The sequence below is a fragment of the Eimeria necatrix genome, genomic scaffold (genome assembly GCF_000499385.1).
Source record: "Eimeria necatrix Houghton genomic scaffold, Enh_scaff483, whole genome shotgun sequence".
NCBI lineage: Eukaryota > Apicomplexa > Conoidasida > Eucoccidiorida > Eimeriidae > Eimeria > Eimeria necatrix.
In genome coordinates, this window is record NW_013654364.1 from 7501 (window position 1) to 21652 (window position 14152).

Below are 14152 nucleotides of genomic sequence, written 5' to 3' on the forward strand. Positions count from 1 at the left end.
AATGGAAAATTAAAAAACACATTTTGAAGAATTTGATTAATTTTTTCGAACTTTTATTACATTTTATTGCATTTTATTGCATGTTATTGCATTTTATTTCCTATTCATTTATATTTTGGGGAATTTAATTACATTTGGCGAAGTTTTATTACACTTTGTTACATTTCCTTACAGGTTATTGCGCCATGCTGTGCATGCATGCGCACTTTATTCTATTTAATTGCATTTCATTAAATTCAATTATATTTTATTTAATTTAATTCATTTTATTGCAAAGACATGCATCTTTTAATGCGTTGGAAGTGTTTGATCAAACTCTGTTTCATTTCATTGAACTTTGCTGCACTTCATTGAATTTCGCTGCACTTTATTGCAAAGACATGAATATTTAATTGCAATTGATTAAATTTATTGAAATTTATTTATTTTCGTTTTATTTAAGTGTCTTTTTCTAATTTTCAAATACATAAATGCAAACTTGAACACAAAAATGGATGAAAAAAACACAAGACAAAGGAATGCCCAGACACGAGAAAGACCCCAAAAGACAAATAAATAAACAAATAAATAAACAAATAAATTAATTGTTTAAATGAATAAATAAATTAATAATAAAATTGGATTTGTAAAAGACTTTCTTGTTCAAGTTTTCCGGGGGCCTCGCAGCTCTTGCAGCAGCCTTGCTGCTGCTGCCTGCACATGGCCTGCAGCAGAAGTAGCAGCAGCAGGTGCTGCTGCTGCTTTTGCTGCTGCTTTTGCTGCTGCTGCTGCTGCTGTCGCTACGGGATGTCTGGTTTTCAATGTTGGGGCCATCAGCCAGCAGCAACCCGACCCCGCGTGCTGCCGCTGCTGCTGTTTCTGCTGCTGCTGCTGTTTCTGCTGCTGCTGCTTCTGCTGCTGCTGCTGCTGGTAGGACTCGCTGGACGGCCCCAGCGGCAGCTGCAGAAGGGCTGCAGCGGGGACCAAATGGAAGCATTTTGCTGCTTCATATTTACTTTTTATTTATTTAATTATTCATATTCACTTTTTAATTTATATATTCATTATTTATTTTCTCGTCTTCCTCTTCTGCTGTTTCTAAAACCTTGTACGCCGGAAACCATTGAACGGGTGCTGCTGCTGCTGCTGTTGCTGCTGCTGTTGCTGCTGCAGAAGGTGCCGCAGGAGCTTCTGCAGCAGCAGCACGCACAACAGTGTCAGCTGCTACTGCTGCTGCTGCAGAGCAGCAGTAGCAGCACTAGCGGAAGCAGTACGTTTTGCTGCTAGCTGCAGATGCTATTGCAGCAGCAGCACACTGCAGCAGCAGCAGCAACAGCAGCCTGTGCTGCTGCTGCTGCTCCTGCCATTCCAGCCTAGTTACGGCAGCTGCAGTGTTTGCTGCTCCTAAGGTTTAATAATGAGTGCCGCAGTAGCGCTTGCTGCTGCAATTGAGTTCTTGCTGCTGCTGCAGCATCCGTGTTGCTGCTGCAGCGGAAGCGAGATTTTCTCTGCTGCTGCTGCTGCAACATCGATTGCAGCAGAAGCAGCCGCTGCTGCCGCAGCAATTGCAGCTATAGCAGCTGCTGAAACGCTGCAGCTTGTGCCTCTTAACGGTATCAATTGGCCGTGCTGCTGCTGTTGAAGCAGCAGCAGCAGCAGCAGCAGCAATACGTTTTGCTGCTAGACTTTCGCTGTTTCGAGCCCTCAGTCTTAAGGAGAGCCGCACATCGCTATTTCTTTGCTGAGGCAAAATGATAAAACTACAGTTTCTATTTGTCCTGCTGCTGCTGCGCCAACTGCTGCAGCAGCAGCTGCTGCTGCTGCTGCCGCGCCAATTGCTGCAGCAGCAGCAGCTGCTGCTGCCTCTACCAGTGCATTTGACGGTCCCAGTGCTGCTGCTGCTGCTGCTGCTGCTCCGGCTGCTCCCACATTGTCGCGTGCTGCTGCAGCTCGTTCGGCAGGTCTTGCCAGTCGCGCTGCTGCAGCCACCTGCCCTCCTGAGCCTCCTGCTGCTGCTGCTGCTGCTGCTGCTGCTGCTCCTGCTGCTGCCGGTGCTGCGCAGGCACTTCGTCCTCAAGCTCTCCTTTCGCCTTGAGCTGCTTAAAAAAGGTCTGGTGGTCTATGGGGGGCCCGTGGCCCTCCACTACCGTCCCTGAACAGCCACAAACCCTAAACCCTAAACCCTAAACCCTAAACCCTAAACCCTAAACCCTAAACCCTAACTTATAAATCCTAAATCCTAAAGCATACAGCCTGCCGGGTACCCAAAGTACCGCCCAAAGCGCTAAAGCTTCGGCCCTAGCACATCCAATCTGCTGCTGTTGCTGCTGTTACTGTTGCTGCTGCTGCTGCTTCTGTTGCTGTTGCTGCTGCTGCTCGTCCTGCTGCTGCTGCTGCTGCTGCTGGTTCTGCTGCCCACCGTCCAGTAAAGTCTCTGAAGGCTTCGCGTGCATTTTGGCGCAGAGAAGGGCACCCAGTGAAGGCGGCAGCTCCTGCAGCAGCAGCAGCAGCAGCAGCAGCAGCAGCAGAAGCACAGCAGCAGCAACCGGTCGCATGGATTGAGGGTTTCAATGTGCTGCTTTTGCTGCTGCTGCTGCTGCTGCTGCTTGCGGCTGCGTCTGCAGTGCGCAGGTCCTTCTGTCTCCCTTGCTTTTTATTTAAGCGGCGACGCGCTTCAAGTTTGCCTCTTTGTCTCTTCTCCTGACAAGCTGCTGCTGCTGCTGCTGCTGCTGCTGCTGCTGCTGCTGCTGCTGCTGGGTGGCAGCTAGATGCTAGTGGCGCTGGGCGAATGCTATTTCGGCTTTTTCTGTTCCTTTTGCTGCTGCTTGCCCTCACCCCTTCCGCAGCACTCCTAGCTAGCTAGTTCTCTGCCCTGGCTAGCTAGCTAGCCCCTCAGTCCCCAGCTAGCTAGCTAGCTAGCTAGCTAGCTAGCTAGCTAGCTAGCTGACCCTCTCCTCTGGCTAGCTGGCTAGCCCCTGAAACTCCGGCTAGCTAGCCAGGACCTCTTCCCTGGCTAGCTAACTGGCCTCTCAACACCCCGACTAGCTAGCTAGACCCTTTCTTCTATCTAGCTAGCCAGCTAGCTGGCTAGCAAGATAGCCAGCTAGCTGGCTGGCTAGCTAGCTAGCTAGCTAGCTAGGCAGCAGTTATTTCTAGAGACAAGTCCCATTTCAGTGTTTCGCGACCCCCCTCAAGCCACCCCTCTCTTGCCCAGCTAGCTAGCTATCCCCATGCTTCTCCAGCCAGCTGGCTAGCTAGCCAGCGAGCTATCCAGCTAGCCACCTAGCTAGCCACCCAGCGGGCTAGCTAGCTGGGCAGCTAGCTAGCTGGCAGGCCAGCTAGCGAGCCAGCTAGCCGCCCAGCTGGCCACTTAGCTAGCCACCCAGCTACCCAGCAAGCCGCCTAGCTAGCTCGCCAGCTAGCCAGCGAGCCAGCTAGCCAACCAGCTAGCTAGCCAGCTAGCTAGCTAGCTAGCGAGAGCCTCACGGTGCCGTCTCTGCTTTTCTTGAGGGGCAAGTCCCCGTTCCAGGGATTTGTGACTCGGCCCATGTCTTCGAAGTCCGCTCTGCATTGCTTCAGCCACAAGACCCGGAAGTTGGGGCCCAGCTTCAGCTGCACCGAGCCCCACAGCCCTGCAGCAGCAGCAGCAGCAGCAGCAGCAGCAGCAGCAGCAGCGGCGGCGGGGCGATGCACGCAGCAGCCAGAAGGCGCGAAGCCCAGCTGCAGGAGCCCGAGAGACGCAAAAATAGGCAGAGAAGCAGCAGCAGCAGCAGCAGCAGCAGCAGCAGCAGCAGCAGCAGCAGCAACAGCATTAGCAGCAGCAGCAGCATTAGCAGCAGCATTAGCATTAGCAGCAGCATTAGCATTAGCATTAGCAGCAGCAGCACCGCAACAGCAGCACAGCAGCAGCAGCAGCAGCAGCACCGCAGCAGCAGCAGCAGCAGCAGCACCGCAGCAGCAGCAGCAGCAGCAGCACCGCAGCAGCAGCAGCAGCACCGCAGCAGCAGCAGCAGCAGCAGCAGCAGCAGGCTTGCCGGGGTAGAGGTGAGGCAGGGGGGGCGTCATCATGCGCGCGAATCCCTGGAAGCCGCCGCTCTCGTTCGCAGAGAACAGCAGCAGCACATGATCAGCAGCAAAGAAAGCTGCTGCCAGCTTTTTGGTGTTGCTGCGGCTGGTGGCCCAGGCGCCGCGGTGGACGGAGAGGCAGACGTTGGCCATTTTGCTGCTCTTCAAGATGAAGAACCTTTTGCTGCTGCTGGCAGCAGCAGGAACTCCCCACGCGTCCACCAGCAGCGGCACGTACACGCCTTCGCTGCTGCTGCTGCTGCTGCTGCTGCTGCTGCTGCTGAGGCCTGCGGCGGCCGCGGGCGTCAAGGCCGAGGAGCCCACGCCCGCAGCAGCAGCAGCAGCAGCGCTCGACGAGTGGCTGCTGCTGCTGCTGCTCTCTCCACACTCCGAGCTCCGCGGGGAACCCTGCACCCCCTGCTGCTGCTGCTGCTGCTGCTGCTGCTGCTGCCCCTTCTGCTGCAGCTGACGCACTTGCTGCGCCACACGGTCCAACGCCGCCTGAGTCACCGGGTCCACCGTCGCAGGAAACACATCCTGACAGCAGCAGCAGCAGCAGCAGCAGCAGCAGCAGCAGCAGCAGCAGAGCAGCACAAGCAGCAGCAAGTGGCCTCTCACGTACTCGAAAGCACATCTACACGCCCTGGACTCAAACCAAACGTTCACACCCCAAACCCTAAACTCCAACCCTAAACCCTAAACCCTAAACCCTAAACCCTAAACCCTCAAGAGCCCGGCCGCCAGCGCCCAGCAAGTGAACCCCAATCCTGCTGCCGCCAGACGCGAAGGCCCCCTCCCAGCCCCAAACCCCAACCCCAACCCCCAAACCCTAAACCCTAAACCCTAAACCCTAAACCCTAAACCCTAAACCCTTGGCACCTTGAAGTTGGCCACAACAGCCTCGAGAAACCAGTTGGGAGCCACCGGAGGCATCAAAGATCTGTTTAGCTGCGTGTGTCTCTTTCTGCAGCGGGGCCCTTGTTTGCAGTAGCCGAAGAAGTAGTGGAGACACTCTTGCTGCTGCTGCTGCTGCTGCTGCTGCGTGTAGTTGCTGCTCCCGCTGCTGCACAGCAGCCGACACGCGTCCGACCCTATCAGGCTCTCCACCGTCTCGTTTTGCTGCTCGTGTCGGTACACGCAGCAGCCCCTAATAGCAGCAGCAGCAGCAGCAGCAGCAGCAAGGGAGGCTTCTCGCATCAAGCACACACGCCTTAGCAGCAGCAGCAGCAGCAGCAGCAGCAGCAGCACAGCAGCAGCACAGCAGCAGCAGCACCGCAGCAGCAGCAGCACCGCAGCAGCAGCAGCAGCACCGCAGCAGCAGCAGCAGCAGCACCGCAGCAGCAGCAGCAGCAGCACCGCAGCAGCAGCAGCAGCAGCACAGCAGCAGCAGCAGCACAGCAGCAGCAGCCGCAGCAGCACCGCAGCAGCACCGCAGCAGCAGCAGCAGCAGCACCGCAGCAGCAGCAGCACCGCAGCAGCAGCAGCAGCACCGCAGCAGCAGCAGCAGCAGCAGCAGCACCTGGCTGCGTCGAGGCAGGCGCCGTCGAGCCTGCACTTGGGCATGCGGAGGTAAATGACTCTGTGGAGGAAATCGCATGCAGCCCCACGCATGCATGCGCCTCTCCACCAGTGGCGGCAGACAACGCTGTGTCTGCCTCTTGCTGCAGCAGCAACAGAGTCGGAGCCGAGGACTCCCTGCTGCAGCAGCAGCTGCTGCTGCTCCTGCTGCTGCTGCTGCAGCAGCGGCTCGAAAAAAAACTGCGTCCGCAGGTACCGCGGCGCCGCCGAAGCTGCTGCTGCTGCTGCCGCCCACGCGCCGCTGCTGCTGCTGCTGCTGCTGCTGCGCACCGCTGCTGCTGCTGCTGCTGCAGGGCTCGGCGGCAGCGAAAACGAAGAGTGCGGAAACCCCTCCCGGGACGGGAGCGACCCTGCATGCATTGCTGCAGCACACTGCAGCAGCAGCAGCAGCAGCACCAGCAGCTGCTGCTGCTGACGCCGCCGCTCCTGCTGCTCAGGCCTGTGCCCCACGTGCAGGTGCTGCTGCTGACGTGCTGCTGCTGCTGCGAAACGCTGCGCACCTGCCAGACAACGCTGCTGCAGGGCTCCCACTCGGGCTGCTGCTGCTGCTGCTGCTGCTGCTGCTGCTGCTGCCCGTGTCGGCGCTGCTGCTGCAGCCTCTGCCGCTGCGGCAGACGCTGCTGCAGCGCTTGTCTCACTGCTGCTGCTGTTCCTCCCGCGCGCTGCTGCTGCTGCTCCTGCTGACGTTTCCCCTCTTGCTGCAGCTGCTGCGGCGCGTGTGAATACTGCTGCTGCTGCCGCCGCTGCTGCTTCTGCTGCTGCTGCTGCTGCTGCCGTTGTTGGAGCCTCGACTGCTCTTGCAGCAGCTGCTGCTGCTGCTACAGCCTTGCTGCTCCCGCGGGAGGTGCGGTTTCGTCAGTGCTGCTGCGGTCGACTCTGCTGCTGCAGGTTCTGCTGCAGCAGCTCCTTCCTCTGCTGCAGCAGCAACAATGCTCTTGCTGCTAATCAAATCCTACTTTGTTTTATAATTGCAAATCAATATGTTATAAACCCTCATGGAGACAACGGGGCCCGTGGGGCTTTGATTCCTGCTGCATGCGTGAGACCCAAGCCTTAAACCCTCAACCCTAAACCCTAAACCCTAAACCCTAAACCCTAGACCTCACGGCGTGAAATTGTTACTTCCGTGTCTTTGCAGGCCTCTGTGTTCTAATTTATCACGCCAATTGGCTGTGATGACTAGCCTTTTTGCGGCAGCAGCAGCAGCTGCTGCTGCTGCAACGACTAGTTCTGCTGCTGCTGCTGCTGCACGCTCAGGCGCAGCAGCAGGAGGAGCTCTTGCTGTGCGCGCCTACCGCTGTGTAGGTTGCAGCATTAGAAGGTTTTCCGCTGCTGCTGCTGCTGCAGCAGTAGCAGCTCCGGCAGCAGCTGCTGCAGCAACGGGAAGTGCAGCAGCAGCAACGCATGCTGCTGCTGCAGCACTAATTGCGAAGAAGTGCCGCATCAGCATCAATGCCTTATCAGAGGCCGATCTCAGCCGTAAGGCAGAAGCTGCCGCTGCAGCGCAAGCTGCGTTCCTCAGCAGCAGCAGCAGCAGCAGCAGCAGCAGCAGCAGCAGCAGCAGCAGCATGTTCAGCGTGTCCATTGGGAGCACCCCCGTAAAGACAACGGAGGGGGTGGAACTGCTGCTGCCTTCTCGTGCTGCTGCTGTTGCTGTTGCTGCAGAAGCGCTGCGTGTGCAGCGGTACGTGCAGCAGCAGCAGGAGCTGCTGCTGCAGCAGCAGCAGCAGCTGCAGGAGAAGCAGCAGCAGCAAGGTCGGCAGCTGCCGCTGCACCTCCTGAGGCGTCCTTTGACAGGGCTGCTCGCCTTCGCCCAGGACGTGTCCTTTCAGCAGCAGCAGCAGAAGCAGCAGCAGCAGAAGCAGCAGCAGCAAGGGCAGCAGCAGCAAGCACTGCAGCAGCAAATCGTAGAAGAACTGCTGACGTTCGTAGAAACTGACACAGCGCTCTGCCGCGAGGCTTCTGCGCGGCCTGAGGCCCTGCTGCAGCAGGACACAGCAGCAGCAGCAGCAGCAGCTGCTGCTGCTGCTGCTGAAGAGGGCAGCAGCAGCAGCACGCCGGCCTTGCTGCAGCAGCAGTGCCGCAGCTGGGAACTCCGTGCTGCAGTGCTGCTGCAGGAGCAGCTGCTGCTGCCTCCAATTGTTGCTGCTTTCAGCAGCAGACACAAAGTGCTGCTGCGGAGCAGCGAGGGTATACAGGCAGCAACGCAAACCCCCGAGACCTTGCAGGTGAGGGTTTAGGGTTTAGGGTTTAGGGTTTAGGGTTTAGGGTCTACGGCTGAGGGTTTAGCAGCTAAGCGCTGGGGCAAGGGCTGCGGCAGTGTCAAACTAAGGACCTCCAGACTAGGGTTTGCTCGCGGCGGTGAGGGTTTAGGGTTTAGGGTTTAGGGTTTATGTTTGGCCAGGCGCGCCGAACCCTCTGTTGTGGGGGGTTTGCAAACCCTAAACCCTAAACCCTAAACCCTAAGCCCTCGCTCGCGAGCGATTGATCTTCAGTATCACAGCAGCAGGCAGGGAGCGGCTGCGTTTGTTGCTTTTCACGGTCTTAAATCAGCCGTTGCTGCTGCTGCTGTTGCTGCTGCTGCTGTTGCTGCTGCTGCTGCTGCTGCTGCTGCTGCTGCTGCTGCAGCGTTTGCGGGCGTATCTGAAGCAGCTGACGCCGCTGCAGCTGGTGGCGCTGCAGGCTGCTGCAGGGCAGCTGCGTTCTGTCATCATTGCTGATGAGTTGCTGTTTGGCTCCGCGCTGCAGCAGCAGCCAGCTGCTGCTGCTGCTGCTGCTGCTGCTGCTGCTGCTGCTGCTGTGCCTGCTGCGGGAGGGAGCGCGGGCCAGAGTGCTGCGAGTGCTGCAGCAGGCTGCCCTCCTCGGGCAGCAGCAGCAGCTGGAGAAGGTGCTGCTGACGCTGCGACTGCAGCAGCAGCAGCAGCAGCAGCAGCAGCAGCAGCGTCAGCAGCAACAGTAAGGAGGGCCTGGGAAGCTAGCAGCATTGAGACGCAGCAGCAGCAGCAGCACTGCGGCACTGTCTGCGGCGCCCACGACACAGCAGAAGCAGAAGCGCTGCTGTGGCTCAGTGCAGCAAGAGCTGCTGTTTCTCTCTTTTGATGGCTGCTGCTGCTGCTGCTGCTGCTGCTGCTGCTGTGGAGGTTTGCTGCTGCTGCTGCTGCTGTGGCAGTTTGCTGTTGTTGCTGTTGACTGCTGCTGCTGCTGTAGTGTGGTGCAATAATTGTTCCCATGCCGCGCGCGCGCTGCAGCAGCCACGGCTGCGGCGGCGGCAGCAGCAGCAGCAGCAGCAGCAGCTGCTGCTGCTGCTGCTGCCAAAGCGATACTAGATTGGCGGACGCAGCAGCAGCAGCAGCCCTCAGCTGCTGCTGCAGTATTCCTAGCAGCGCAGCGCACGCTGGAATGGCGTGCAGCAGTCGCAGCGAAACAGTTCTTAACTCTTGTTTAGGGTTTAGGGTTTAGGGTTTGGGAGATGGAGTCTGGGGTCTTTAGGGTTGCTGGGTGTCTTGGACTCTCTGCGCTTCTCAGAAACGGGGCCAGCGTTTCACTAGCGAGGGTTTAGTGTTTAGGGTTTAGGGTTTAGGGTTTAGGGCTTGAGGAAAGCCAGGGACCACCGGGGCTGCATGCGCAGCAGCAGCAGCAGCAAGAGCAGCAGCGGGAAGGAAAGAGCAGCAAACTGTGACTGCTACTCTTCTTCCAAAATAAAATTGAGTCTTTATCGGCAGGTGTGCAGCAGCAGCAGCAACGGCGACACGAACAGCAGCAGCAGCAGCGGCAGCAGCTGCTGCAACAAGAGTTGCTGCGGCGGCAGCAGCCGCGGCAGTTGCTACGGCTGCACCTTGAGAGGCTCCAGCAGCAGCAGCAGCAGCAGCAGCACAAGTTGCACCTGAGGACACGCGACGAGGCAGCAAGTGCAGCAACACAATGGCAGCAGCAGCAGCAGCAGCAGCAGCAGCAGCAGCAGCAGATTGCCTCCAGCCGCCCCTGCTGACGGTGCACTACTTTCCCTGTGGGGCCCCCCCGTCTTCTCGCAAGCCAGGAGGCCACAGACGCAGCAGCAGCAGCGCGAAGCAGCAGCAGCAGCAGCAGCAGCAGCAGCAGCAGCCGGTGATCCTGGACCCTGTGCTGCTGGCCATTCGGGTCTATGCTGCTATCAGTGGGCAGCAGCTGCTGCTGCAGCAGGAGCTCTGCAGCAGCGCGGGGCAGCAGCTGCCTGCTGCTGTGTTCAACGGCGGCGTTGCGTCGCGGGAGGAGCTGCTGCTGCTGCTGCAGCTGCGGCGGCCGCTGCTGAACAGCAGCAGCAGCAGCAGCAGCAGCAGCAGCAGCAGCAGCAGCACGGCTCCGCGCAGCCACCAGCAGCAATGCATAGAAGACCTGATAGCAGCAGCAGCGTGGGGCCCCTTGTCTCGTGCTGCTGCGTTTCTGCTGTACGTACACCCCAGCAGCTACAGCAATTATACTTTTCCTTGCCTGACTTCTGGGGGGGCCCCCTGGCTTGCTGCTGCGCTGCATGCGCGGCAGCAGCAGCAGCAGCAGCAGCAGCAGCTGGGGCAGCTGCAGCTGCGGGACGCGCTGCAGCAGCTCGTGGACGGGATACAGACCGTCAAGGCCCTGAGCGGCATAGAAGCCTTCCCAGCAGCAGCAGCAGCAGGTGCAGCAGCAGCAGCAGCAGGTGCAGCAGCAGCAGCAAGTGCAGCAGCAGGCTTCAGCTGCTGCAGCAAAGGCCGCCACTTGCTGCTGCAGGACAATGACATATCCTTTGCTGACGTTCTGGTGTATGCACACCTCGCAGTGCTGCTGCAGCTGCCAAAGGGAGCTGCCCCCTGGAGGCGCAGCAAGAAGCAGCAGCAGCAGCAGCAGCAGCAGCAGCAGCAGCAGCAGCAGGAGGTGCCCACACCTGCGAATAGTAGCACGGTGGAGGATTCCGGAGCAGCAGAAACTGCAGCAGCAGATGCTGCAGCGCCTACCGCAGCAGCAGCAACAGAGGCAGCAGCAGCAGCAGCAGCAGCAGCTAATTCGTGGCAGCTGGAGGTCGAGGGCCTGGACAGCAGCAAACCAGAAGACCAGCAGCTGCAGCAGCAGCTGCAGCAGCTGCTGCAGTGGGCAGGGCACTATGTGCAGCTCTTCGAGCAGCACCTCGCTGTACTAAGCAGCCGCCGTGCTGCTGCTGCTGCAGCAGCAGACCAGCAGCAGCAGCAGCAGCAGCAGCAGCAGCAGCAGCAGCAACTTGCTCCTGTATATGCGCTGTCTCAGACATACCGCATTTGCCGCTGCCCTCCAGGCAGCAAAAATGCCTGCCGCTGCCGTGCGGCGCCAGACAGCAGCAGCAGCAGCAGCAGCAGCAGCAGCAGCAGCAGCAACGACGCCTGCAGCAACCCTACAGAGGTTAAAGTGCACAAAGAGGAACTGGTGTTCATTGCTGTTGCTGCTGCTGCTGCTGCTGCGGGTTTGCTGCTGCACCGCTTGGGAGCTTTGCAGGCTCTAGGCCGACTATTGTGACAGGCGAAAAGCAGCAGCAGCAGCAGCAGCAGCAGCAGCAGCAGCAAGCTGTTAGCAGCAGAACTTGCTGCTTGTAAAGTGCTGCACTGTGTTTGTTGCTGCTCCTGTGGAGTGCACAGACAGACCTGCTGCTGCTGCTGCTGCTGCTGCTGCTGCTGCTGCTGCACTTTGCAGCAACTGCAGCAGCAGCTTCGGGTAAATCGTTTTTGTGTGTCTTGTGGGGTGTATGTACAGTTGAAACCTGACAGCGTGCCCCTGCTGCTGCTTAGAGCCGAGCAGCAGCACAGCAGCAGCAGCAGCACAGCAGCAGCAGCAGCAGCAGCAGCAGCAACAGCAGCAGTAGCAGCAGCAAAACTGAACATAAAGATGAGTCAGCTCTGAGCAGGCCTCTTCGCATGCAGCCCGCGAAGACAAATATATTTTAATACTAATATTTATTCAAGTTAGTTTGTTTTGATTAATTAAATTAAATTAAATTAATTAAATTAATTTAATTAATTAAATTAAATTAAATTAAATTAATTAAATTAATTAAATAAGAAGAAAAGCTGGTAGGCAGCTAAGAGGTGCTTCTGGCCGTAGCGGCGCTGTCGGCACACCCCAAGCAAAGCAGCAGCAGCAGCAGCAGCAGCAGCTGCTGCTGCTGCTGCTGCTGCTGCTGCTGCAGCAACGGCCTGCTGCAGCGCTGCAGAAGGGCAAATGCGACAGCGCGAAGGAGAGAAAAGGCCAACACGGATACGACTGAAGACAGTGCTGCTGCTGCCGCTGCTGCTGCTGTTGCTGCTGCTGCTGCTGTTGCTGCTGCTGCTGCTGTTGCTGCTGCTGCTGCTGCTGCTGCTGCTGCGTCGTAGTAGGTTCCTGGCTGCTGCTGCCTCCTCTCTGCTGCTGCGGCTCTTCATTTGGGCGCCCGCGTGCAGTGTTGGCGGCTGCCAAATACTCAGGGTTTAGGGTTTAGGGTTTAGGGTTTAGGTTTGCTGCTCTCTGCTTCTCGATTTTTCTAGCCTCTTCACCGAGGCGCCTTCTAGCAGCAGCACAAACGCCTTTGCTGCAGCAGCAGCAGAAGCAGCAGCAGCAATCCCCGCTGCTGCTGCTGCTGTCTTGCTGCTGCGTTGCGGCTGCCGCCGCTGTCTGCGGCACTCACCGCCAGCCCCAGTAAACCCTAAACCCTAAACCCTAAACCCTAAACCTCTTACCTAAAGGCTAAAGGCGCTGCTGCTGCTGCTCACAGCCCTCGGCATCTAAACCCTTAGCAGCAAACCCTAACCCCTAAATCCTAAACCCTCGACTTGTGGGGTCGGTGTTTGGGCGCCGGGTAGGGGGCCTAGGGTTTAGGGTTTAGGGTTTAGCGCTTAGGGTTTAGGCGTGTGCAGTCTGTTTTTTTGCTGCAATTGCGCTTTAGACATAAATGGAGATTTAAATGCAGAAAGTTGCTGCTGCAGCGGCTGCTGCGGCGCCAGCAGCAGCCGCAGGACAGCAGCAGCAGCAGCTGCAGCCGCTGAGCGGCAGCAGAAGCAGCAGCAGCAGACGACCCGCAGAGCAGCAGCAGCAGCAACAATACTTATATTTGCTGCTTTTCTCCTGGGCCCTTTACATTTGTCACTCTGCATTTGCTGCCAGCGACCTCTGCTGCAGTGTACATACACCTGGAGCCTGCTGCTGCTGCTGTTGCTGCTGCGGCGACTGCAGCAGCAGCAACTGCAGCAGACCCGAAACAGGTACTCCTGCGGACGAACGGCATTAATCTTAAGTCCTCTGCTGCTGCTGCTGCAGCTGAGCCTGCCCCTGCTGCCTGTGCTGCTGCTGCTGCCTCTGCTGCTGCTGCTGCTGCTCTCCCGCCGCATGCAAGCTGAGGCTCGGCCGGTCGACTGCTGCAGCAGCGCTGTGCAGCAGCAGCTGCAGCAGCAGCAGTTGATTTGCTGTTGTAGGATGGCCGCAGTTGGAGGCCCAGATGTGGCATGAGGGACTCGCTGCAGCAGCAACAGCAGCAACAGCAGCAACCGCAGCAGCAGCAGCAGAATGGCCCCTTCAAATAGTTCCTACTCTGCCTCGGGCAGAGGGGGAGGCAGCAGCAGGGGAGGGGGTCGGCCCTACGGGCGTGCTGCTGCCAGCAGCAGCCCTGCAGCAGCAGCAGCAGCAGCAGCAGGAATAGCAGCAGCAGCAGCCGGCGGTCCTGCTGCGTCTGGCGCGGGCAGCAGCAGCGCGCGCAACGACAGCAGCCTGGCTGCTTCGCGGGGGGGCCGCGGCAGCAGCAGCAGCAGCAGCAGCTCGCTGCCGAGCAGCAGCAGCAGCAACAGCAACGCTGCTGCTTCCCCCCACAGCAGCGCGACGAGCAGCAGCAGCAGCAGCAAGAAGTCCCAACTGCCTGCAGCAGCAGCAGCAGCAGCAGCGCCCCCAGCGGCGACCGCGGCAGTGGAGGGCTCGTCCGAAAGCGCCTCGGGCCCCGCAGCAGCAGCAGCAGCAGCAGCAGCAGCAGCAGCAGCAGCAGCAGGGGAGCAGCAGCAGTTCGAAACGCGGGAACAGGCGCTGCAGCGGCAGCGCAGCAACTTCGGACTTTTGGGAATTTTAAAAGTAATTAAAACAGCAGATCCCGACTTGAGTGTTTTGGCCTTGGGGACGGACTTGACCAGTCTCGGCTACAACTTAAACTCCACAGAGTAAGCAGCAGCAGCAGCAGCAGCAGCAGCAGCAGCAGCAGCAGCAGCAGCAGCAGCGGGGGCAGCAGCAGCGGCGGGCGCAGCGGCGACGACCCGCAGCGGCAAACGCGCGCGCCGGCAAAGGCCGGGAGGCAGCAGCAGCAGCGAACTGCTGCAGTAGCAGCAGCAGCAGCAGCAGCAGCAGCAGCAGCAGCAGCACACGACACACTCAGCAGCAGCAGCAAGTGACACACTTAGCAGCAGCAAGTGACGCACTTAGCAGCTGCAGCAGAGTGCTGTCTTCGCTGCAGCAGCAAATAGCTGGCTTAGCTGCAGCAGCAAAGTCGCAGCAGCAGCAGCAGCACACGACACAGCAGCAACAGCAAGTGCCACACTTAGCA

At 58.5% G+C, this 14152-nt stretch overlaps 5 protein-coding genes across 5 annotated transcripts; 3 read left to right on the forward strand and 2 right to left on the reverse strand.

The window, feature by feature from the left end:
• Positions 1 to 1844: 1844 nt before the first annotated feature.
• On the reverse strand, positions 1845 to 2432 carry ENH_00057400 (hypothetical protein; the record flags this gene model as incomplete). The annotated part of the gene is made up of 2 exons (XM_013581749.1): positions 1845 to 2131; positions 2399 to 2432. The coding sequence occupies 2 exons, from the start codon at positions 2430 to 2432 to the stop codon at positions 1845 to 1847; spliced, it is 321 nt and encodes a 106-aa protein (XP_013437203.1).
• A 2476-nt stretch (positions 2433 to 4908) lies between these two features.
• Positions 4909 to 5982, reverse strand: ENH_00057410 (zinc finger (CCCH type) protein, putative; the record flags this gene model as incomplete). Its single annotated transcript, XM_013581750.1, has 1 exon — positions 4909 to 5982. The coding sequence occupies one exon, from the start codon at positions 5980 to 5982 to the stop codon at positions 4909 to 4911; it is 1074 nt and encodes a 357-aa protein (XP_013437204.1).
• Positions 5983 to 6797: 815 nt separating this feature from the next.
• Positions 6798 to 8721, forward strand: ENH_00057420 (hypothetical protein, conserved; the record flags this gene model as incomplete). The annotated part of the gene is made up of 2 exons (XM_013581751.1): positions 6798 to 7850; positions 8251 to 8721. 2 exons carry the CDS (start codon positions 6798 to 6800, stop codon positions 8719 to 8721), a joined length of 1524 nt encoding a protein of 507 aa, XP_013437205.1.
• An 822-nt stretch (positions 8722 to 9543) lies between these two features.
• On the forward strand, positions 9544 to 11118 carry ENH_00057430 (hypothetical protein, conserved; the record flags this gene model as incomplete). The annotated part of the gene is made up of 1 exon (XM_013581752.1): positions 9544 to 11118. The coding sequence occupies one exon, from the start codon at positions 9544 to 9546 to the stop codon at positions 11116 to 11118; it is 1575 nt and encodes a 524-aa protein (XP_013437206.1).
• Positions 11119 to 13134: 2016 nt separating this feature from the next.
• ENH_00057440 (NOT2 / NOT3 / NOT5 family domain-containing protein, putative) lies at positions 13135 to 13776 on the forward strand (the record flags this gene model as incomplete). Its single annotated transcript, XM_013581753.1, has 1 exon — positions 13135 to 13776. The coding sequence occupies one exon, from the start codon at positions 13135 to 13137 to the stop codon at positions 13774 to 13776; it is 642 nt and encodes a 213-aa protein (XP_013437207.1).
• Between the last annotated feature and the right edge of the window lie 376 nt (positions 13777 to 14152).